We start from the raw sequence: 25,550 nt of genomic DNA, 5'->3' as shown, positions 1-25,550 counted from the left end.
CTGCTCTCGGACCCGCCTCTCTCTTCGCTCCCGGTCAAAGACCTCTAACTGCTGCCGGCAGCACTCCGCACGCTCAGCTGCGGCTGCCCGAGTCTCTTGGGTGAATCCCATGAGGTCTCCTCCGGTGGGGTCCCACGCAAACTGCGCTTCCTCCAACGAGAGTGGGGTGATCTTAACGGGCTTCGGAACCGGAATCAGGGGCTCGCACAGGGGTCTTTCTTTCCGGAGTCGGGGATGGTGGTACTCCGGTGGCCACACAGAGGGCTGCCCATACGGACATGTGTGCTGGGCAAATAGGTCTTCACCCAGGTGTGGCACGGTGGACGTTGAGGGCGCGGTGGTGGTAGCGGCGCCCGGGTTCACTAGGCCTTGCGACCAGGCTTGGGGCACCCTGAAGGTAAAGGGCACCGTGAAGACGGCGGCGCCCGGGGTAACTTGGCCCAGCGACCAGGCCGGTGACTCAGCAGAGGTAGAGGGCGCTGTTGGTACTGCGGCGCCCGGAGGTACTAGACCTTGCGACCAGGCCGGTGGTGTTTCCTGCTTTGCCGCGCTCAGGGTTGAGGCGCGTGACGTCACAGGGGTCGCGGCCGCGGCTTCTGCTTGAGGCCTTGTCTGGAGCGGTGACGATGCAGCGACGGGCACGGCAGGGGGAATTTCGGGCTCTGCGACGGGGAGCTGGGGCAGGCACGCGGTTTCTCGGCTCGGGGTAGTGACGTCCCCTTTACCTGCCTCCATCTGTCCAGCTCCCTTCTCGGCGCCGTCTCCGGCCTTCACTCCTCCTGCACCATCCTCAGAGGCGGTCTGTCTCCTCGTCTCGGGTGGCGTGCTTCGCTGGCGGGTTCTTGCCTGCAGGGCCATCTCTCGGCTCCACTCCGTCAGCGTCTCTCGCTGCACCTGGGCCATCCTCCATGCGAGGCGCTCCAGCGCGGTCTGTGCACACTCCCGGTCTCGGGGGAGCTGTGCCAGGATCTCCACTAAGCCTAGTGGGGTTGTTGCTTGCAGCAGGCTCCTGACCACAGGGTCGGTGCTGCCTGACTCTCCTTCCATCTCCGGGTGCGACTTCTCCGGAGTCCTCTCCAGACTTCTTGTCTCCGGGTGCGCTCTCTCCAGACTCCTCCAGGCTGCACCCATCTTCGCTCTCTTGTTCTGTCTCCGCCCACATTGAAGGTGGTCCCGGGGCAACTTTGTGATTGTCAGTTCCAGGGGCAGTTCTCTCACGCTGATGGACATCTCCAGCACCACAGTCTCTGTTGGTGGGGGCGGTTTCCGCTTTTGGCGCCATTCCTTGACCTGGCCCACGATGGGAGGTGACCTCTTGCCACCCTCTGGCACGCCCATAATGGCGTCCGCTCTTCCAAGGCGGGAAATCTTCTGGAAATGGCGGGAATCGTCTCCCAGTGGCGGGAAACTCCGTGGATGGCGGGAAAAAGCTGCAGATGGCGGGCAACCGGCGGGAAACGATCCGTGATGGCGTCCCATGGCGGGGACCCTCTGGAACCGGCGGGAGACTTCTTCTTAAGGTAAATTTGAACTTCTCTTCAGGCACGCAGTACCCGGTGGTTGTGGGCACGAAATCCTGCCGACTACGCCAAAGTTGACGCGCCCCCTGGGCCAGTGCTGTTTGGGGATACCCGGAACCGGATCAGATGGGGGTTGTAGTCTCCGAGTGGCGGCGACCCGGTCCGTGCCCAGGGTGTCAAACTCAGTGTGTGGCAGTCTTGATAGATGTTATTGATGTTCTTAATGTCGACTACGCCACCCGTTGATTTGCGGTCAAAAGGCCGCCGCTGCAGAAGGGTCCGCTGAGGCTGGTGGTGTGTGTGCAGCTGTGATAGTATAACCCCCAACGGGAGGGGTATAGCCTCAGGGGGTCAAATGTAGAGGATGGTGGTTGTGCAGGTGCAGGAGAGCTAAGCAAGAAGACTCAGAGTCGGGCTGTGTAGTTCAGGGGTTTTTACTTACGGGTGTTCTTATGGTCACTCTGGCCTGAAGCGACCACCCGAGCCGTGCTGCGTCCACCAGGTCCTGGACTCGGCCAACCCCCCAAGTAATTCTGGAGCGTGGTCCTGAGCTCCTGTCTGACTTTCCCTCTCTTCTGGCCGTTCTCACTAGGGATCCACTTATGTCCGGCTCCCTCGGGTCTCTTGGTGGGTGCACCTCTTCTGGGTTCCCTGACCCTATACTTGGTATGCCCTCCTAGTGGATTTAGTGAGGGTTGTGGCAGATCCTGCCCACGACCTCCGGTCTCTGGCTGAGGATTAGTGGCCTCCACCAGCTTGGGATCCGGTACCCTGGGTGCCAACCCTTCACCCTGCTGTTTGTATTCTGGGGTCTTGGGGTTCCTTCTTCTTCTCTCTGGGTCCTTCTGACTCCTCTCTCTCTCTCAGACTTGGCCTTGGAGCTGGGCCCAGCCGGAACCACAACTCCCTGTCAGCCCTTCTGGCTTAGCTTCTCTGCTCTGCTCCTCTGACTCCACAAAGGCTGACTCACTCTACAAAAGACCCTGTCCTAAGGTGGTGCCCACCTTATATACTCCCTCTATGTGTGAGCTCAGGTGACCAGCACCCAATGAGCTCCTAGCCTTACCCAGACTGCTCCCCCTATCTGCCCCTACACTACTGGGATGTTCCACCCCCCTCCCACTCCAGCCAGGGACAGACACTATCGTACCTGCACATATATTGGTGGGAGTACCGTCGATCTGTCCCCCGGAAATGGGATGTATGTAGTGCATGCAGCCTACTAGCTCAGTTCCACACTCCATCCTTACCCGGGAGTGGAATACCACACCTCTGGCTTGAGGTGTAATACCCCTGTAGCAGCCGAGTCCTCAGGGTGCTACACATGCACCACACACACCCCATTTCCGAGGGACAGCTTAACAGTGCTCCCACAGAAGTGCAGGCACGACAGCTTCTGTCCCTGGCTGGAGTGGGGAGGGGGAGGAAAACCCAGTGGTGTAGGAGCAGATAGGGGTGGGTCTCTGGGCATAGGTAGGAGCCCATTGGTTGCTAGTCAGCTGGGCTCGGGTGCTAGAGGGAGGAATATAAGGTGGGCACCATCTTAGAGTTCAGTTCAGTCCAGTCAGGAGAAAGAAGAAGAAGTTGAGTCTGAGAGAAGTGACAGGGAGCAGAGCTGCGGCATGGGCTCTGCTCCACGGACAGGCCTTGTCAGGAGGCCGGGGCCTGAGAGAGAGAGAGAGAGAGAGAGGAGAAGGAACAGCAAAGGAAGTAAGAAAGGAAACAAGGAACTGGAACACAGAGAAAGGCCCAGAGACACGAAGGCAGAAGGAACCCCAAAGGCCCAGGAGATTGCGGGTGAAGGGTTGGCAGAGCAGGGTACTGGGACCCAAATTGGTGGAGGCAACAGATTCCTCAGCCAAAGACCGGAGGTTGTGACCACATCTTGGTGCGACCCCTCACTACATCCACCAGAAAGGCATACCATATAGGGTCAGGGAAACTGGAGATAGGTTTCGCCAATAGAAGGCCCGAGGAAGCTGGACAAAGGTGGGTCACTGGTGAGGACGGCCAGAGTAGGGAAGAGAAGGGAGCCCTGTGCCACGCTCTGGAATTGCCTGGGAGTTGGTCGAGTTACCTGCATGGTGGACGCAGCACGGCTTGGGCAGTCATCGCCTGCAGGATTGACACGAATAACAACTGTGAGTAAAGCATTGTAAACTGCAACCCCACGTCTCTGTGTTTCATCGCCGCACCAGCACCATCAGTACTGGGACGCTCACACCATCACTCCCATCATCCATACTAGCTGCACTGAGGCTATACTCCTCCCGTGGGGAGTTATCCCATACTTGGCTGCGCTTACAACATCAACCTCAGCGGCCTGCAGCGCAGCGGCGGTCCCCACTGACCGCAATCCACGGGTGGCGTAGTCGGACATTTGTTATTACACTAAGACTGCCACTGAATTGACCACCCTGGGCACGGACCGGGTCGCCGCCACACTGAGACTACCACCCCCAGCATCCCACCAGAGGCCCGGTTCCGGGTTCCCCACGCGGCCCAGGGGGCGAGTCATAGACAGCAGTGTGAGCAGCCTCTTCTTCTTACCTCAGCACCCCTGGTATCTCCATTATTAGATCAGGCAGACAGGATGGACAGCAGTGTGAGCAGCCTCTTCTTACCTCAGCACCCCTGGTATCTCCAGTATTAGATCAGAATGACAGTGTAGACAGCAGTGTGAGCAGCAGGGGTGTACATAGAACTTCTGCTATGGGGCCCCATGATTCCTAATTGGGACCCCCCCCCCCCCACAAAAAAAAAAATGTAAATAATTGTCGAGGTCACAGAAGAGCAGATCTCACAACCTTCCAGCCTTTACATAGTAATTTTGTAATTTTCCTCCTGCTGAAGTCCTAGATCCCTTTTTCATTGCCCATAAAGTGTGGTGCCAACAAAAGTGCCCCCCAAACACGGTATGATACCCCCATGGTGAATTCCTCCACATGCACAGTATAATGACCCTACTGTACCCCACCTCAACTCCCAGGGTAAAGTATGATGACACCAACACAGTATCCCCCAACTTCCCCACACCTCTCCACACTCCATAGAGTATAATGCACTCGCCATGGTCCTCCACACAGTATAAGACTCTCGCCATGGTCCTCCACACAGTATAAGGCACTCGCCATGGTCCTCCACGCAGTATAATACACTCCCCGTAGTCCTCCACACAGTACAATGCACTCCCCCATGGTCCTCCACACAGTACAATGCACTCCCCCATGGTCCTCCACACAGTACAATGCACTCCGCCATGGTCCTCCACACAGTATAAGACACTCGCCATGGTCCTCCACTCAGTATAATGCATTCCCCCATGGTCCTCCACTCAGTATAATGCAGCCCACGATAGGGTAAAATGCAGCCCCCCCCCCACCCGTAGGGTAAAATGCAGCCCCAGTCCTCCAGTATTATCAGTACACACTGATTTAAAAATAAATGCATACTTACCGCTCCTCGTTCCCGCTGCTTCAGTCTCTGCAGCTCATCACCTCAGCAGCTGCCAGCTCCACTGTCTGACACAGCATGGCGCATCATCATGCCACTGCGTCAGACGCAGAGGAGGAATGATGGGAGAGGGAGTGTCACATGATGCTCCCTCCTCCAGGTTTTCGTGGGCCCTCGGCGAAAGTTGACGCGCCCCCTGGACCGTGTGTACACGCGTGTGGGTTACCCGGAGCCCGGTCTCTGGGGGTTGTAGTCTCTGTGGCGACGACCCGGTCCCGTGGCTCAGGGTGGTCAAACCAGTGGCAGTCTTTATAGGGATTTTGTGGTTTAATGTCCGACTACGCCACCCGTGGATTGTGGTCAGGGTAAACCGCCGCTGCGAGGCAGTCCGCTGAGGCTGGTGTGGTGTGCGCAGCTAAAGATGGGATAACTCCCCACAGGAAGAGTATGGCCTCAGGGCAGGGAATGTGGATGATGGGAGTGATGGTGCACGGGCGTCCCAGTACTAGTAGTGCTGTATGCGGTGAGAAAGCAGGAACGACTCAGAGTCTTTGCAGTGCAGTTCAGGGTCGTTACTGATGATATTAAGGCAGACCCTCCCTGGAGTACTGGCTAGCATAAGGGGCCTGGTCAGTCTGCGAGCAAGCAGGAGTTCCCCTGGCCAGGTGGAGTTGTAGGCCTCCCCGTCTATCTGCACTCTTCCTGGTTACCTTGCTGTAAGCGAGTGGAAGTAGCCCACGTCCCTGATTATACCGTGTGGTGCTCACCCGTATGGCTGGTGACTTGGGGCCTTCTGATAGCCTCCGCTCCTCGATGGCGGTGCTGGTCCCTTCCTTGTGACTGAGCCTCCGGGCTTCTATGGCCAGAGGACCTGGAATCCCCTGCCGGCTGGTTTCTGCTGCTGGCCTTAGAGGTTCTCACAGCCTCGGACTCCAGTGTCCGGTACTTAGATTCTTCTGCCAGGGCGAACTCTGCTTAGCTCCAGTCCCTGGCACTCAGCTCCTGCTCCTACAGAGCTCCTGCTGTTTCTTGCCCTGTGTCTGGAACTTCACTCCAGGCTCTGACTGTCTAACCCCGCCCCAGACCCAGTTTATAAGGGCAGATTCCTCCCCTCCCAGGACTGGGCAGGAGGTGTTGCAAGCTTAAGGGCTCCTGACCAGGAAACCTCCCACTTGCTCTCAGACGTAATATTTCTATTACCGTGGTAATCAGACCCCTGGGGTGCCACATTCCCCCCTAGTAAATTTTAGTACTCCGGGACTAAACACATTTTTAAGAAAACACAAGTACAGGGTATAAACAATAATACAACAACATATGTACAAGAAGCTTTAGTCTTTAGAGGTCACGGCGTATCCGTAACCGGGTGCCCAGATCACCCAACAAGGTGAAGTCTTGGAACAGAGTAGGGGACCTGTCCATAGAAATCCCCAAATGTTGGCCCTGGGCGTGGCTGCAAGGCTGAGGCTAGCTACCTTGGGCCACAATGAGGCCACGCCAGACCGTTTTTTCTCTTCCGCGGCCATCTTCGCAAGTGGCACCAAGGTGCAACTATCTACAATTTAGTTCCGGTTACTCAGCGTCCATAACCTGTCAGTCCAAATAAAGCTGCAGGGTAACTAGAGAAACATAATCAATGAACAGGCAACAAAAACATAAACCTTTTTCAGCATTTACGTATGTACAGGTAAATATATACTTGGCATTAGACTCTCCAGCGAGCGGGCATCTGTCCTCTAGTGCTCCTGGTGGACCTACGTAACCCACTATCTGGTATTGCACTACAGGGTGTAGGAGATGTTACGGGCAGGCCTGGCAGCTTTCTGCGTACTCTTTGGCTTACTAGGGGCACGGCAGGCTCACTACTAGCAGAGGGTTGATTCTCCTGGGCTGCTGGTATGGATTCTTCTGCCTCCTGGGCCGGCTGCTCTTCCGACACTACCTGTTCTTCTGTAGGCCCTTGAGGGGCTGGCAGGAGAAAGGTGAGGACGGGTACCATGATAGCGTTGTTGATTTGTGTCCAGGACCGGGGAAAGTCTCCGAGTACTGTACTGATCATTTCTTCCCTTTCCTCTGCGGGTTGAGGGTTCTCTTGATCTTCGTCAGGGCTTTGCAGCTGCTCGGGACACTTTTTCAGGTGGTCTCTGGAAACAATGGCTGTGGTTTCTCCTCCATCCTTACTGATTATGCAGACTTTTGGATTGTCATGGCTTTAGGGCAGTATGGTGTACGGGTCCTTCTCCCACTGGTCGTCCAACTTGTGGAGCCAACTCTTTCTCTTCAAGACCTGCTCTGCAGGTACCAGGGGAACAGCTGGAGCATACTGGTTATAAGTCTTCTCTTGCCTTTCTCTTGCTTGAGACAGACTTCGCTCGACGCTCTCCTGTACTTTCCGATACTGCTGCTGCCGTTCTGTATCCCAGTACGCCTCTGGCAAGGTGTCCTCAGGTGTCAGGACTCCCATATCCAGGTCAATAGGCAGCTTACCAGGTCTTGCTCTCATTAGGTAAGCCGGGGTACAGTTGGTGGAACCTACAGGGATGTGATTATATAAGTCCACCAGATCAGGGAGTTTTTCAGGCCAGAGACTGCATTCTTCCAGGGGCAATATTTTTAGCAAGTCTATCACCACCTGGTTCATTTTCTCACATAGTCCATTGGTCTGAGGGTGATAGGGCGTTGTTCTTATCTTCCTGCAGCCATACAGATTGCAGAACTCTTGGAAGACCTCCGCTTCGAAGGCTGGCCCTTGGTCAGTCAACACTTGCTCGGGATATCCGTGTGGACGGCAGAAGTGCTGCTGGAAGGCTCTAGCTGCTGTTTGAGCCGTTAAGTCCTTGACAGGGACCACCACCAGGAACCGGGAGTAGTGATTTACGATGGTGAGGGCGTAGACGTACCCAGATTTGCTTGGAGCCAGTTTCACATGGTCCAGGGCTACCAGTTCCAGTGGCTGTCTGGTGATGATGGGCTGCAGGGGAGTCTTCTGGCTGGCGCGGTCCTTCCTTCTTAGGTTGCACGGGCCACAGTCTCTACACCACCTCTCGATGGCTCCTCTCATGCCTACCCAGTAGAACCGTCCACGCAACAGGAACTCCAGCTTCTTCCATCCGAAGTGTCCTGCTCCGTCATGGTATGCCTCCAGAACCATAGCGGCGTCTCGTCTTGGGACCACTACCTGCCAGGTCAGCTCATGTGTTCTAGAGTTGACCATTCTCCGGCACAGCTTCTCCTTGTAAAGAAACAGTCTACTTTTCTCCTTCCACAGTTGCTTGGTCTCCTCCGGAGCGTCTGGATCAAGATGGGCATCAGCCTGTGTCAGCATTTCCTTCACCAGATGGACTGCGGGATCACTGTCTTGTGTCTCCGCCCAGCTGTAGTGGGGTAAGGGATTGAACGTGGCAGAGCGCCTGTCCCTTACACGGTGGGAATACAGGGTAATCCCATGACGGTGGAACGCAGGGGGTTCGACCTCTTCCAGTTCTTCTGGATCTTCCCCTACATCCGGTAAGTTTGGCATTCTGGACAGGGCATCCGCGTTGGCATTTGAGCGTCTTGCCCGGTATTTGATGGTGAATTCATAGTTGGACAGGCGGGCCATCCATCTCTGCTCCAGGGCACCAAGTCTTGCAGTGTCCAGGTGTGTCAACGGGTTGTTATCCGTGTACACTGTGAACTTGGAAGAGGCAAGGTAATGCTTGAAACGTTCGGTCACTGCCCACACCACTGCCAGGAACTCTAGCTTGAATGAGCTATAATTCTCAGGGTTTCTCTCTGTGGGCCGTAGTTTTCGGCTGGCGCAAGCGATTACCCGTTCTTTCCCCTGCTGGATCTGGGACAGTACGGCTCCTAGCCCGATGTTGCTTGCGTCCGTGTGGAGGATAAAGGGCTGGCTGTAGTCAGGGTACGTCAGGATTTCATCCCCCGTGAGGGCCATCTTCAGCTGGCGGAAGGACTCTTCTTCCAGCTTTTCCCACCTGAAGGGCGGCTTCTGGTTTTAGGTCAATCCAGGAAGGCCAATCAGGAGGTCCTGCATAGGAGCTGCCATTTTGGTGAAACCGGGAATGAATCTTCGGTAGTAGCCTACCAACCCGAGAAACTGCCGCACTTCCTTTATGCTGGAGGGTCTTGGCCAGTCTTTAATCACGGTGATCTTATCGGGGTCGGGAGCCACTCCGTCAGCACTCACCACGTGTCCCAGGTACTGCACCTTTGGTTTCAGCAGGTGACACTTGGAGGGTTTCACCTTTAGGCCGTAGCTTGTCAGGGCGTCAAACACTTCTGCCAGGTGTTTCAAATGGTCCTCGTAGGTTTTGGAATAAACGATGACATCGTCCAGGTATAACAGGACCGTCTCGAAATTCCGGTGTCCCAGACAGCATTCCATCAACCGCTGGAAGGTTCCTGGTGCGTTGCAGAGCCCGAACGGCATACAGTTGAATTCGCTGAGACCCATCGGGGTGGTGAATGCAGTCTTCTCCTTGTCCGCCTCTGCTACAGGAACCTGCCAGTACCCGCTAGTAAGATCCAAAGTGGAGAAGAAGTTAGCAGATTTTAATGCAGCTAAAGATTCTTCTATTCTAGGTAACGGGTACGCATCTTTGTGTGTGATACGGTTGACCTTTCTGTAGTCTACACACATTCTCATTGTGTTGTCCTTCTTTTTCACTAGAACTAGTGGAGCTGCCCAGGGGCTACAGCTGTCCCTGATTACCCCAGCCGCCTCCATGTCCCGCAACATCCCTTTTGCATGCTGATAGTGTGCAGGGGGTACAGGTCGGTATCTTTCCTTTATGGGTGGATGGTCTCCTGTGGGGATGTGATGCTCTACCCCCTTTACTCGCCCGAAGTCTAGCGGGTGTTTACTAAAGACTCTTTCATACTCCTGAACCACCCGGTAGACTCCCTGTTTTTGGTGTGAGGGAGTGGAGTCAGTACACAAATGCAGTTGCTGACACCAGTCCTCCATTTGTTTCTTAGAGCCGTTACCTTCCTCTGGTTGAGATGGAGGCAAGGGTTCTACGGCCTTTACAGAATTTTGGTTTATGGTGAACAATTTGGCCAGCGTGGCATACCGGGGCAGGTGTACTTCTCTCTCCCCGATATTTACGATGCGGACAGGTACCCTCCCATGGAGTACATCGACCACTCCCTGTGCTGTCAAAATGGTGGGCCTACTGTCTGAGTAGACGGGCTCTACCATTGCTTGGTAGTCTCTACCTCTTAGACCAATAGCTGCCCGGCACCATATCATCATCTCACTTTTCGGGGGCATGGCAATAGGGAACGGGTCACACATTCTCACGCTACCAATCTCACCACCAGATAATTCCACCTGTTGCCGTTTCATCAGTGCCCGAATTTCTTTTTGGAGGACACGCTGCTGGCTGGAACTGGCGTTCTTGGCAACCTGCTGTAATATGAGAATCACCTCTGCAAGACAATTTTCAATCACGTTAGTTCCCAAGGTTATTCTAGGGTGACTCTCATGACGGTCAATGTCCACAATAATCAGTCCTTGTGCCGCCAGTTCGACCTTACCGACCTTAATGGTCACCTCTTTGAACCCCACCTGTGGCACGGGCTGACCATTGCTGGCGATGATACTCAGGTCGTCATCTGGGTAGCGGGTTATGTCCGAGTCATTCCAGTACCGCTTAAAGAGCACGCACGGGATGGTAGCCACCTGTGACCCAGTGTCTAGTAGGGCACTCATAGGAATGCCATCCAGTACCACAGGCAAGACCGGACGCCCCCCTACGTATTTATCATGCCAGTTCGATGGGCCTGATGATCTTATGCCTGGGGGTTGGCCCTCTGCCCCAGGTTGTGCCCGTTTAAATGACAGTACCTTGCCATATGTCTGGGTTGATTGCAGCGGCGGCAGATGGGTTGTCCGTCCTCGTTGTATCTGTCGCTGGGTCTTCCTCTGGACGATGGGATCCTCCTCTGTCGGTGCCACGGGACGTCCTCCGGACTGGTGGCCAGCTTGATCCTTCCTGGAGGAGAGACCTGTAAAGACTGCACAGTTCGGGTTAGCGCGGCTACGCTTTTAGTTAGCTCTTGGACCTGATGGTGCAGGTCTGTAGCCGGGTTGTTGTCCAAAGCCTGCGCACCAGCTCCTACAGGCTCTGCAGACAAGGGCGCCGCCTCTTGATGATAGGTAATAGCAGGGCGCCGGTGGGTTACAGAGCTACCCTGTGCCGGTTCTCGGAGCACCCGGATGGCCCTGTCCTTGAACTTTGCAAAGTCTAAACCAGGGTTCTGCAAGGCCATTGCACGCAACTGGGTTCGGTGGGCGTTGGACAGCAGACCCTCAATGAATTGCTCAGTTAACAGTTCATCTGCATTCCGCACACTGTCAGGGTCTGCCTGTTTAATGGCTCCCAGGGCCTCTAGCAAACTCAAAGCATAGTCTCTTATACTGTCTTGGGCGCGCTGCTTGCACCCATAAAATCTGATTTTGATCTCGACTGAGGTGCGGGTATCAAAAGTGTCCTTCAGACGGGCTAAGATCTCCTTCACAGTCTGTTTGTCCCGGACTGACCAGGACTTTACTTCACGCTGGGCTGCGCCGGTAAGCTGGCCTATCAATATGCTCACTTTCTGGCCCTCAGTCAGGGGGTATACCTTAAATAGGCTGTACAGTCTCTCTTTAAAGTCGCTTAGGGTATGCGACTCCCCTGAGTATTGGGGCAGCCAGGCCTCTCCGGGGATGTAAGGCATTGTAAATGGCATTACTGCGGCAGTGGCCGCGCTGGTGGTAGAGGGTCCCTCCGTGTCCGTCATCTTCCTCCCCCCTAGTTAAGTGTGGCCTACCTTCCGACGATCCTCTTCTGTAGGCCGCGGCTCCGCTGGTGCTGCTCCGGACGAGGACCTTGCGTCGCGTCCTGGTGACGTCAGCGTCGCTCTCTCTCCCTTCCAGGACCTTGCGCAGCGTTGGTGCGTGGGGCGGAGCTTCGGGTCTCGCGCGCTTTCGCCGTCCACGCCCCTCTTCTTCCCGCGCGGCGTCCCGAAGATGGCGGGAAAACGACTGCGGATGGCGGGAAAACAGCTGCAGATGGCGGGAAACTTCTGAAGATGGCGGGAAACGGCAGGTATGACAGTCTTTTGAAAGCACGCAGTACCCGGTGGTTGCGGGCATTAAATCCTGCCGACTACGCCAAAGTTGACGCGCCCCATGGGGCTGTGTGTACACGCATGTGGGTTACCCGGAGCCGGGTCTCTGGGGGTTGTAGTCTCCATGGCGGCGACCCGGTCCCATGGCTCAGGGTGGTCAAACCAGTGGCAGTCTTTATAGGGTTTTTGTGGTTTAATGTCCGACTACGCCACCCGTGGATTGCGGTCAGGGTATACCGCCGCTGCGAGGCAGTCCGCTGAGGCTGGTGTGGTGTGCGCAGCTAAAGATGGGATAACTCCCCACGGGAAGAGTATGGCCTCAGGGCAGGGAATGTGGATGATGGGAGTGATGGTGCACGGGCGTCCCAGTACTAGTAGTGCTGTATGCGGTGAGAAAGCAGGAACGACTCAGAGTCTTTGCAGTGCAGTTCAGGGTCTTTACTGATGATATTAAGGCAGACCCTCCCGGGAGTACTGGCTAGCATAAGGGGCCTGGTCAGTCTGCGAGCAAGCAGGAGTTCCTCTGGCCAGGTGGAGTTGTAGGCCTCCCCGTCTATCTGCACTCTTCCTGGCTACCTTGCTGTAAGCGAGTGGAAGTAGCCCACGTCCCTGAGTATACCGTGTGGTGCTCACCCGTATGGCTGGTGACTTGGGGCCTTCTGATAGCCTCCGCTCCTCGATGGCGGTGCTGGTCCCTTCCTTGTGACTGAGCCTCCGGGCTTCTATGGCCAGAGGACCGGGAATCCCCTGCCGGTTGGTTTCTGCTACTGGCCTTAGAGGTTCCCACAGCCTCGGACTCCGGTGTCCGGTACTTAGATTCTTCTGCCAGGGCGAACTCTGCTTAGCTCCAGCCCCTGGCACTCAGCTCCTGCTCCTACATAGCTCCTGCTGTTTCTTGCCCTGTGTCTGGAACTTCACTCCAGGCTCTGACTGTCTAACCCCGCCCCAGACCCAGTTTATATAGGGCAGATTCCTCCCCTTCCAGGTCTGGGCAGGAGGTTTTGCAAGCTTAAGGGCTCCTGACCAGGAAACCTCCCACTTGCTCTCAGACTTAATATTTCTATTACTGTGGTAACCAGACCCCTGGGGTGCCACAAAAGCGTCTCAGTGGCCTCAGTGGCCCCTTTAACACATCCAACCATTCATGATGCACAGATACAGCAGAGAAATTATAGATATAGATATAGTACAATGCCAAAAATTTCACTGACTTCTTACATTTCATGAGTGATATCTATTGTAAATTCTACAATATCTCAGAAACCGGCGAATCCTCGCAGAGCACAGTGCAGAACGGATAGTATAGTCCTCCATACAGTGTTATGAGCCCCATATAATGCTCCATAGAGAATACTGCCTGGTCCCCATGTAATGCCCCATGCAGGCTGCGCCCCATGTAATGCCATATGCGGGCTGGACCCCATGTAATGCCCCATGTAATGCCCCACACAGAGCCCCCACAAGCCTGCTGCATCCTCCCCGGGGCCCCCACAAGCCTGCAACACCCCCCCAGAGCCCCCTCAAGCCCACAGCATCCCCCCCCAGAGCACCCACAAACCCGTAGAATCCCCCTTAGGGCCCCCACAAGCCCGCAGCATCCCGTTAGGGCCCCTACAAGCACGCATTATCCTTGCATTATTCCCCAGAGCCCCCTAAGATCTCCACAAGCATTAATTAACCCCACCAGACTGCCCTCCACCATTAACTCTCCCAAATCCCTCACTCCCAAGTATCAAGCCTCCTCACCCCAAAAACAACAAGAAGAAAAGACATCAGACCAGGAATTAATAGAACAATCTCCTGTTTCTCAGCTTAGGATACTGACCTCCTACTGTAGCTTCACCGGCAGCTTTGTCTCCGCATGAGACTCTGGCGTCTGGTGCTGAACTAGAACATGCCCCCGGAAATGACATCATACCTGAAAGGAGACCATTCATTCTAGCATCTAGGGCACGGGAAGAGGTAAGTATTGTGCCGGCCAGGGCCCTGAGCAGGTGGGGGGGCCCATAGCGCGCCGGGATGCCCGACAGCGAGTAAGCCCCCCCCACCTGCTTAGGGTCCCGCCACTTGCCTGGGTGCAGGAGGGGGACCCGATGAGGGGGTACACAGTGCAGGCGACTGCTATGGGGCCCCCCCAGCTCACGGGCCCCATAGCAGTCGCGTGGCCTGCCGCCATTGGCGGGACGCCACTGGTGAGCAGCCTCTTCTTACCTCAGCACCCTGGTATCTCCAGTATTAGATCAGATACACAGGGTGGACAGCAGTCTGAGCAGCCTCCTCTTACCTCAGCACTAGTATTAGATCAGATTGACAGGATGGACAGCAATGTGAGCAGCTTCTTCTTACCTCAGCACCCCTGGTATTTCCAGAACTTTGGTGCTGTAAAATGGTCTTAGTAAGGGCTAAGGGGCTGCAAAAATAAGCAAAATGGGGGTAAGAGCAGGACAATTGCCCTTAAAGCAAATGTAGATCGGGAAATTACTTAAAATAACATATAATAAAAATAATAATCTTCAACCAGGAGGTGGATGTCCAAGTGGTGAAGTGGAGAAGTTCTTTGCATGTGTAGTTTACTGTGCTTGTTAATAAATGAATGAAAATAATGTGGGGTCCCCCTATTTTTAATAACTAGCTAAGGCAAAGCAGACAGGTGGGGGCTAATATTAATAGGCTGGGAAGGTCTATGGATATTGGCCCTTTCTCAACCTAATAAGACCATCCCTCAGCCACCCCAGAAATGGCGCATCATCTCGGGTCTTTCAGATTTGCCCTGGTGCGGTGGCAATCGGGGTAATAGTTTTTGGGGTTGATGTCAGCTGGCATCAAGCCCAGAGGATAGTAATTGGGAGATGTCTGAGACACCCCCATTACTAAGCCCATATATAAAAATGAAAACATACACAGGAAAAAAATCATTATTTTGAATAAAGACTCCCCCAAACATTCCCCGGTTTATCCATTTATTATTAAAAAATAATCCCAGCGGCTTTGACGTAATCCATTGTGGTTCCCACTATGTCCAGCAATTCTCTCCTGCAACCTAGGAGCACTGTTCTGAGAACGACGCTTCATACGTTACCCGCGGTCATGTCTCACGAGCGATGAAGTTCGTAACGTCGTCGCTTATGAGACATGTCCCGGGAGAGACCTATGAACCCCACATCAATTATTTTTTTAGAGTCTCCACCCTCCCCTTCATTTCTAATACCGAACAAAGGTAAAGCAGACAGGTGGGGGCAGATCTTAATAGGCTGGGAAGGTCCATGGATATTATGGTTTTGGGCCCTTCCCAGCATACTAACACCAGCTCACAGCTGTCTTCTTTACCTTGGCTAGTTATTAAAAATAGGGGTGACCCCACGTCTTTTTTAAATTATTTATTTTACACTGTCCCTATGCTAGTCAGAGCACTGTGGCGGCGCCACCCGTGATCCGGAATTTAAACAGGCTGGGTCACTTGTTGCGCCGGCCAATCACTGCCATACCAATACTTGGCATGGCTGTGATGGCTCTGGAAGTGCCCACAGGCTAAAAGCTTGTTGATTGGCCGAGTTGCAGGCTTTCAACAAACTTTATTCAGCACCGAACCAGAACATTAAAATAGACTTCCAGGAAAGTCTGTGTACGGAGTTCGGTACCTAACACCCAGGTACGAATCCCGAACTTTACAGTTTGGGTTTGCTCACCCTGCTTTCTACAGCTTATAGTGATGCAAGAATTGGGGATAGAGTTATGAATCATATCTGCAGTTTTCAGTAGTCGGGGAAAGCAGGTGGCCATAATGGCCGCCATGTTGGATTTCTCAATAATAACTATACATGAAGAAACTATCAACTGTGGATTTTTCCGTAGATATGGGAGCACTCTATCTGCCCAACAAATTGACCTTTTGGAGGTTTGACACCTCCGACATTGTAAGATATGGCAGGTTGTAAACATCTCGTAGAAAAGTGAATTACGGGAAGTGATCCCCAGATGAAGCGCTCGTTTGGGACCATCGGAGGAGCGATATTTCTGCCCTTCTGTACTTGAGCTAAGAGCTTCCTATGTTTCCAATCATAGATGCAAACTAATATTTCCCGAGCCCCCCATCCCTCCTGCCGCTCGGTTCTCAGGCTCTCCCTATTGTCTGCAGTCAGGAAGTTACCAGGGTGCAGTTTGTCCTATAATGATATAGATGGGGGGGCACTTTCCTGCGTCTGACCTCACTCATTCTCTTATTGTGTGATGGGGAAGGAGTTGTGTGGAGTGGGGAGACTTTTTGGGATGCCCACGAGCTGGTGAGAGCCTTCCTGCCTTGGGATATATGTCCAGCTGTGATGGGCAGCCTTTGGATGATTTTGGCTTGGTCTTCTCTGACTATCTGTAAAGGTAACCCGGGCAAAAAATGTGGCAGAAGTATTAGTCACCCCATCGCTGAGGAAGACCACTTGTATGGGCCTCATTCTGGAGATATGGGATAGGGGCTGTAATAGCAGAATGGAGGATTGTCGGAGACGGTCAGGACAGGAATAGCAGAACATGAATGTGGTCGGGAGGAGATGACGAGCAAATGTCCAGAATTGGGCAGATAGGACAAGGAATACGCGATCGCCCAAATACCAGGTCTGTAGTCAGTGGTGATCCAGAGGTGAAGACATCAGCACAGGGCCACCTCCGAGGACTTCTCGTCATTTATTATTTAAGACCCTGTAGTTATTACTTTGATGCTGTAGATATATGCACAGTACTACTCTTCACATTTTCGGCAGCTATTTGTTCAGGTTTTTTTTACTCTTACCGGATATCCGCCCAGTGCACTGCCTGCGTCACTGCACAGTACCACTTCTCTAATTTGCACCTGATTTCTGGTAGCTGTCCAGTGCACCACCTGTGTTATTTTACAGTACCACCTCTGCTACTCTGCACTTTGTCTGGTGTCTGCATCACTGCACAGTACCACTAGTCTTACTGTGCACCTGGTATGGTATCTGCATCACTGCACAGTACCACTAGTCTTACTGTGCACCTGGTATGGTATCTGCATCACTGCACAGTGTCGCCTCTCTTGCTGTGTATCAGGTATCTTGTATCTCTCTCGCTGCAAAGGACCTTTCCTCTTATTTGTGTTGAGCGAACATGCTCGACACGGCTTGGTACTCGCCCGAGCATCACGCTACTCGGGATGTTCGGCGAGCACCGAGCATTTTCGGGTTACTCGGGCGGGAGCTCGGGTCTCCGCCCTGCATGTTTGGTTTTATTTACAGAGCCAATGAACATGCAGGGATTGCCAGACAGTCACTGTAATGCCGCAGCCATGTTGTTTGTGGGCATTACAGTGATTGGCTTGCCGCACAGCGTCACCTCGAGTATTTAAAACCGGGCGCCACCATCTTGGACACAATCGCTCCAGATCAGACATTGTAGGGACAGCGCTGCTGATTTAGGGAGAGATATATACTGCGAAATAGTTAGTGTAGGGTCTGTAAAGGCTGCCAGAACAAAAAAACAGTCCTTCTCAGGACTAATATCCATCCCAGATATCAGGCAGGCAGGCTGTATAGGAGACGCAGTGGTTATACCAGCAAACGCTGCATTACAGTCCTGTGTGCTCCTGTTGCTGAAATTGCTGGACTTAGCTCCAGGTCTCGGGGGCCAGGAAAAATCCTTTTTTTTCATCTAAATCCTCTTTTTTTTTTTCCTTCTTCACACTGTACAAATACCCGTCTTATTAACCTTTTGGTGTCCCCCCCCCCCCCCCCAAAAAAAAAAAAAAAAGTGTGTCTCTGATTTTTCAGACACAAATATATTTGAGTGTGTCGCTCACTGTTCAGCCGCAAATATATATATTTAAAAAATTCTGGTATACACCAGTGAATTATAACTGTGGTTTTGCTGTTCCACGGTAAAAAATCTCTATTATTCTGCTTTTGGCATTTTTTGCCGAAAAAAAAAACTAATAGTGTCTCCCTGATTTTTCAGACACAAATATATCTGTTGAAAATAGTCTGGTGTAGGCCAGAGAAACAGAAGTGTGGTTTTGCAGTTCCACGGTTCAAACCTCTGTATTATCCACTTTTGGGCCATTTGTATCTAAAAAAAAAAACAGTTTGAGTGTGTCGCTCACTGTTCAGCCGCAAATATATCTATTTAAAATTGTCTGGTATAAACGAGTAAACAATAACTGTGGTTTTGCCATACCACTGTAAAAAATCTCTGTTATTCAGCTTTTGGTATTTTTTCCGTAAAGAAAAACAGTAATAGCTTCTCCCTGATTGTTTTGATTGTTTAAAAGTCGGGTGTAGGCCAGAGAAATAGAACTGTGGTTTTCCTCTTCCACGGTTCTAATCTACTTTTTATTACCCTTTTTCCATAGATAGTGCGAGTGTAAGCTATTTTACTTCCTTTACAATGGGCAAGGCGGGTGGCAAGGGACGTGGAACTGGACGTTCTGGTGATGGTGCGTGCAGAGGACGAGGCCGTGGCCAAGGTGAAAATGTGCCACAACCAACAGCCACATCTTCTCGCTCCCACTTCTTGACCGAATTACTAGGGAAGCACAGAACAACACCAGTATTGCGAACTGATCAGTGTGAGCAGGTTATTAATTGGATAGCAGCTAATACTTCCAGTTACCTGGGCACCACCACCTCCGGTCTGTCTTCCACACGGTCAACTCTTAGTAGCCGTGAGTCTCGACCGCATACTACTCCTCACCCTGATGCTCCTTCCTCCCACCATGCCGAGTGTCGTCAGAAAGCAACTGATCCCACACTTGGACACTCTGAAGAGCTGTTCACTGGTCCATTTCCAGATTTGTGCCCCTCGCCTGCTCCGCTTGAAGTGGTGGAAGAGGAGATCCCATGTAGCGATGCCCAAATCCCCTCGCCTGCTCCGCTTGAAGTGGTGGAAGAGGAGATCCCATGTAGCGATGCCCAAATATTTGAACAGCCACGGCCACAGGAAGTCGACGCTGGCAATTTGTCACAAGAGGTGGACGATGACGAGATACAATTGCCAGGAAGTGAGGAGGAGGATCGTGGTGCGCAAGTGGAAGAGGAGGAGGTGGTGGATGATCTAGTAACTGACCCAACGTGGCAGGAGGACACACAGAGTGAGGCCAGCAGCACACAGGGTGAGGGAGGCAGAGTACCCCAACAGGCAGAAAGAAGCAGTGTGGTGGCCGCACAAAGAAGGCAGGCAACAGTTCCCCGTAACACCAACACGAGGGACATTGCCAGTACAACCTGTAGGTCTTCCAGAGTCTGGAATTTTTTTAAAGACTCTGCTGATAACCCCAAAAAGGCCATTTGTACCACCTGCCATGCCAGCATCAGCAGGGGTGACAAAACTACCAGCCTGACCATCACCAACATGATCAGGAACATGGCAGCAAAGCACCTGACTTTGTGGGGTGAACCCCAGGGTCCACGACCAGTGTCAGCGGGTGTCACCACTGCTTTTTCCGCTGTTGTGCGTGCAACAGAACCCCCTGTTGTGTGTGCAAGGCAATCCCCTGTCCATACTGCATGCAAAGATGCCCCCTCCTCTCAGTCTTCATTTGTTATGGCAGTTTCTCAAGAAACAGCATCAACGTCCACGTCCCACCGCATCGTTCAATTGTCCATATCCCAGACCTTTGAACGAAAGCGGAAATTCGCAGCCAATGCCCCACAGGCCACAGTCCTAAATTCGCACATTTCACGACTGCTTGCGTTGGAAATGCTGCCTTTTAGGCTGGTGGAGACGGAATCCTTCCGCAACCTTATGGCGGTGGCCGTCCCTCAGTCCTCGGTCCCCAGCCAACACTATTTTGCCCGGTGTGCCATCCCCGCACTACACAAGCACGTGTCCAAAAACATCTGCCGTGCCCTCAACAACGCAGTTACTGGGAGAGTCCACCTGACAACGGACACGTGGACAAGTGCTTGTGGCCAGGGACGGTACATCTCCCTGATGGCACACTGGGTAAACATAGTGGAAGCCGGGACCCAGTCGGACCTTGGGATGGAACACATCCTCCCCACACTGAGGATTGCGGGCCCTATGTCAGTCAGAGTTGCCCCCACAGTGTACAGCTCCTGCGCATCATCCTCCTCCTCCTCATGTTCAGCCTCCATCTCAGATATCACCACATCAGTTAGAAGCTGGAAGCACTGCAGTACTGCCTCCGCCAAGCGGCAACAGGCTGTGCAGAAACTCGTAAGCTTAGGTGAGAAACCTCACACTGCTTGTGAGTTGTGGACAGCTGTGAAAGAGCAGGCAGATCTGTGGCTGAGACCGCTGAACTTACATCCAAGCATGGTCGTGTGTGACAATGGCCGTCACCTGGTGGCGGCTCTGAGGCGAGGCGAGATCACACACATACCATGCCTGGCTCATGTGCTTAACCTCGTGGTTCAGCAGTTTCTTAAATCGTACCCCGAGTTGCCAGATCTGCTCGTGAAAGTACGCCACCTGTCAGCTCATTTTTGCAAGTCGGCTACAGCTTCCACCGCCCTTGCTGTGCTGCAGCAGCGTTTGCAGCTTCCGTCACACCGACTGGTGTGTGATGTCCCCACACATTGGAACTCTACCCTCCACATATTGCAAAGGATTTGTGAGCAGAAGAGAGCAGTTGTGGAGTACCAGCTGCAACAAGGCCGTCGATATTCGGGTCAGACTCCACACATAAAACCTCAGGAGTGGACCTTGATGTCTGACATATGTACCATCTTGACAAACTTTGAGGAGTCCACCAAGATGGTGAGTGGCGATGACGCCATCATTAGCGTCCGCATTCCACTTGTCTGTCTTTTGCAACACTCTCTGCAGAGAATTAAAGAGGAGGCATTGCAGCCAGAGTATGATGAGATGGATCAAGAAGCAGTAGCGGTCGATTGCACACAGCCCAGCCTCATCTCAACCCAACGTGCATTGGGGGACAATGAGGGAGAGGAGGAGGAGGAGGAGGAAGAGGAAGATCAGGAGCTTGTATCATGCGCTGTAGACAGTAATACCTGTACAACTGTCATACCGTCGGTTCAGCGTGGGTGGCCTAAGGACAGTGGGGAGGAGGAGGAGAGCATGGTCAGTCGTCATCTTGGTGAGGACACGGAAGTCATGCCCGTTACCAATCTGGCACGCATGGCTGACTTTATTTTACGCTGCCTTAACCGTGACCCTTGCGTTGTCAAAATGTTGGGTGACAGTCATTACTGGTTGGTGACACTTTTAGACCCCCGCTACAAGGAGAACTTTCACTCTCTTATTCCTGAGGTGGAGAGGTCTATAAAAATGGGGCAGTACCAGAAGGCCCTTGCTACAGAACTGTTAAAAAAATTCCCATCTGAACACGCTAGCGGCAGAGGTCACAGTTCGTTGCCCAACCAAGGCGTACATGCGAGAGAGACGCAACTCCAATCCAGCAGAGGCAGGGGAACACTGTCAACGTTCTGGGACAGTTTTCTCAGACCCTCCCTTCGGACAGACCCTGAGGCGCGGGGTACTCTCACAAGGAGTGGAAAGTTTCAAAAGATGTTGAGGGAGTACCTTGCCGACCGTACCAGCGTCCTCCGTGATTCCTCTGTGCCTTTTAATTATTGGGTATCCAAGCTGGACACTTGGAATGAACTTGCTCTGTACGCCTTGGAGGTCCTGGCCTGCCCTGCCGCTAGCGTGCTATCGGAGCGTGTTTTTAGTGCCACTGGGGGAATTATAACTGATAAGCGCACTCGCCTGTCAACTGACAATGCTGACAAGCTGACCCTTATCAAAATGAACAAGGGCTGGATTGGGCCAGACTTCTCATCACCACCAAATGACAGCAGAGTAACATAAAGTCAAATCCACTGTGTTATTTCGGGAGGTGTATTCACATGCATCGCTTCACACCCACACATGAGTATACGCTTCCTCATTTCGGCTGTTTTATGTTCTTCTCCTTATCCTCTGCCTCCACCACCACTATACCACCAGGGTGGCCGTGGTCCGTGTTGCCATTATTGAAAGTTCCTCCGTCCTTATTTTTGTCAGCTTTTGCTTGGAAGGCATAAGCAAACACTGTGGGAAACCCACTCCCCAATAATGGGAATAATATTTTTAAGATGCTGTACTGTATGGCTCTTGTAAGGGGCATTAAAACCGTCTTGTTAAGCTACTGCGACCTCCACCACTTTTCCAAGGGGCATTAAAACTGTCTTGTTAAGCTACTGCGACCTCCACGTCTCTTCCGAGGGGAATTAAAACCGTCTTGTTAAGCTACTGTGACCTCCACCACTTTTCCAAGGGGCATTAAAACCGTCTTGTTAAGCTACTGCGACCTCCACGTCTCTTCCGGGGGGCATTAAAACTGTCTTGTTAAGCTACTGGGACCTCCACGTCTCTTCCAAGGGGCATTAAAAGCGTATTGTTAAGCTACTGTGACCTCCACCACTTTTGCAAGGGGCATTAAAACCGTCTTGTTAAGCTACTGCGACCTCCACCACTTTTCCAAGGGGCATTAAAACCGTCTTGTTAAGCTACTGCGAACTCCACGTCTCTTCCGAGGGGCATTAAAACTGTTTTGTTAAGCTACTGGGACCTCCACGTCTCTTCCGAGGGGCATTTAAAGAGTCTTGTTAAGCTACTGCGACCTCCACGTCTCTTCCGAGGGGCATTAAAACCGTCTTGTTAAACCACTCTGAACTCCACAGCTGTTCCAAGGGGCATTGAAATGTTGTTTTTAACCCCTTAATAACATCTGACGTACTAATACGCGTCTGTGCCCTGGGACTTAAGAGCCAGACCCGTATTAGTACGTCATCGCGATCGCGCGGCACACAGGCTGTGCGGGCGCGATCGCCGCCGGGTGTCAGCTGATTGTCACAGCTGACACCCGGTACTATGTGCAGGGAGCGGTCACGCACCGCTCCCAGCACATTAACCCCCGCGATGCTGCGATCGAAGTCGATCGCGGCATTGCGGGGGCAAGGGGAGGTGATCGGCGATACTCACCTCCTCTTCCGGCTTCCAGCGCAGTCTGCAAAGGCTTCCCGGGTGTTGCCATGACGACCCGATGTCGTCATGACAACATCCGGGTCACCAGAGAGCAGGAAGATTGCTTGGACATGCGCAGTGCATCTCCAAGCAATCTTCACACTGTGCACTTCTGACAGCCTTCATGGCATAGGGATGGTGCTCCATTCCTGTGCCATGCAGGCGATCAGAAAAAAAAAGTGAAAGTCCCAGAGTGGGACAAAGTAATAAAGTGGATAAACTGTGTGAAAGTGAAAAAAAAAAAAAAAAAAAATGTGCAAAAATATTATAAAAAAATAAAAAAAATAATACACCAAAAATAAAAATATAATGTACCCATCAATAAATATTATTATAAAAAAAATAAAAAAAAACAATAAAAGTACACATATTTGGTATCGCCGCGTCCGGAACAACCTGACCTATAAAACTGTCCCACTAGTTAACCCCTTCAGTGAACACGGTAAAAAAAAAAAAAAAAAAACCAAGCAAAAAACAATGCTTTATCACCATACCGCCAAACAAAAAGTGGAATAACACGCGATCAAAAAGACGCATATAAATAAAAATGATACCGCTGAAAACGTCATCTCGTCCCGCAAAAAACAAGCCGCCATATAGCTCCATCAGCCGAAAAATAAAAAAGTTATAGCTCTCAGAATAAAGCGATACTAAAAAATATTTTTTTCTATAAAATAGCTTTTATTGTGTATAAGCGCCAAAACATAGAAAAATGATACAAATGTGGTACCGCTGTAAACATACTGACCCGAAGAGTAAAGCTGCCTCATCAATTTTACCACACGCGGAACAGAATAAAAAAAAAAAAAAAAAACAATTCCTGAATTGTTGGTTTTTGTTTATTCTGCCTCCCAAAAATCGGAATAGAAAGCGATCAAAAAATGTCACGTGCCTGAAAATGGCACCAATAACAACGTCAAGTCATCCCGCAAAAAACGAGCCGTCACATGACTGTCTGCCAAAATCTGGAAAAATTATAGCTCTCAAAATATGGCGATGCAAAAACTAGATTTTACAAAAAATGCGTCTTTTAGTGTGTGACAGCTGTCAGTCATAAAAACCCCATATGATTCTGGAATAAAGTCGTCTAATCACTTATACCGCACAAGGAACGGCGTCAAAAATAAACTCTTGGGTTAGGATTGGGCTAGGGTTAGGGCTGGGTTTGGGGCTAGGGTTGTGCTAGGGCTAGGGTTGTGCTGGGGCTAGGGTTGTGCTGGGGCTAGGGTTGTGCTGGGGCTAGGGTTGTGCTAGGGTTAGGGCTGGGGTTGGGATTTTTTTCAAAAGTAAGAAAAAAAGATGACGATATGGCGACTAGTGTTGAGAGCAAGTGCTCACTACTTGAGTTTGCATCGGGTGCTCTGGTATGCATTGAGTATCGTGGGTATTTGAGTGACATGCTCGAGTCTCTGCCCCATATGCTTCGCGGCCAAAAAACTTTACGGGGATTGCCTGCCATGCACGAGCGATCCCCGCATGTTTTTTTTTGGGTGTCTAATAACCGTGAAACATGCGGAGCAGGGACTCGAGCATGTCACTCGAGCACACGCTGTACATGGTGCATACCTGAGTACCCGATGCAAACTCAAGTAGCGAGCACTTGCGCTCAAGAATAATGACAACTTATTCAATATGATGACCTAATGTAAACAAATAATGTGCCGTACCTCTGGGTTCAAAATGTTCACTATACACCTTAATAAAATCCTTGAGGGGTATAGTTTCCAAAATGGGGACACTTGTGGGGGAGCTCCACTGTTTAGGCACATCACGGGCTCTCCAAACGCGACATGGTGTCCGCTAACAAATTGAATGGAAAATCGGCTCAAATTGTTAGCGGACGCCATGTTGCGTTTGGAGAGCCCCTGTGTGCCCAAACATTGGAGCTCCCCCACAAGTGACCCCATTTTGGAAACTAGACCCCCCAAGGCACCTATCTAGATGCATAGTGAGCACTTAGAACCCCCAGGTGCTTCACAAATTGATTCGTAAAAATGAAAAAGTGAAAATAAAACACTTTTTCATTTTTATGAATCAATTTGTGAAGCACCTGGGGTTCCAAGTGCTCACTATGAATCTAGATAGGTGCCTTGGGGGGTCTAGTTTCCAAAATGGGGTCACTTGTGGGGGAGCTCCAATGTTTGGGCACACAGGGACTCTCTAAATGCAACATGGTATCCGCTAACAAATTGAATGGAAAATCGGATCAAATTGTTAGCGGACACCACATTGCGTTTGGAGAGCCCCTCTGTGCCCAAACTTTGGAGCTCCCCCACAAGTGACCCCATTTTGGAAACTAGACCCCCCAAGGCACCTTTCTAGATGCATAGTGAGCACTTGGAACCCCAGGTGCTTCACAAATTGATTCGTAAAAATGAAAAAGTGAAAAAAAAAACACTTTTTCATTTTTATGAATCAATTTGTGAAGCACCTGGGGTTCCAAGTGCTCACTATGAATCTAGA

The 25,550-nt window shown here is 51.9% G+C and overlaps 1 protein-coding gene across 1 annotated transcript in view; it reads left to right on the top strand.

Moving 5' to 3' along the window:
- Positions 1–16,305: 16,305 nt before the first annotated feature.
- Positions 16,306–25,550, top strand: part of LOC141155186 (H-2 class I histocompatibility antigen, alpha chain-like) — a 146,167-nt gene continuing 136,922 nt past the window's right edge. Inside the window, exon 1 of the mRNA XM_073641906.1 lies at positions 16,306–16,463. Within this exon, the coding sequence (XP_073498007.1) occupies positions 16,412–16,463 (52 nt within the window). The 5' untranslated portion in view covers positions 16,306–16,411. The remainder of the gene's footprint in view (positions 16,464–25,550) is intronic.

Source organism: Phyllobates terribilis, unplaced genomic scaffold (assembly GCF_046119375.1).
Source record: "Phyllobates terribilis strain yellow unplaced genomic scaffold, ASM4611937v1 Scaffold_7__3_contigs__length_470593459, whole genome shotgun sequence".
Lineage (NCBI taxonomy): Eukaryota > Metazoa > Chordata > Amphibia > Anura > Dendrobatidae > Phyllobates > Phyllobates terribilis.
This window is presented reverse-complemented; position numbering and strand designations above follow the sequence as displayed.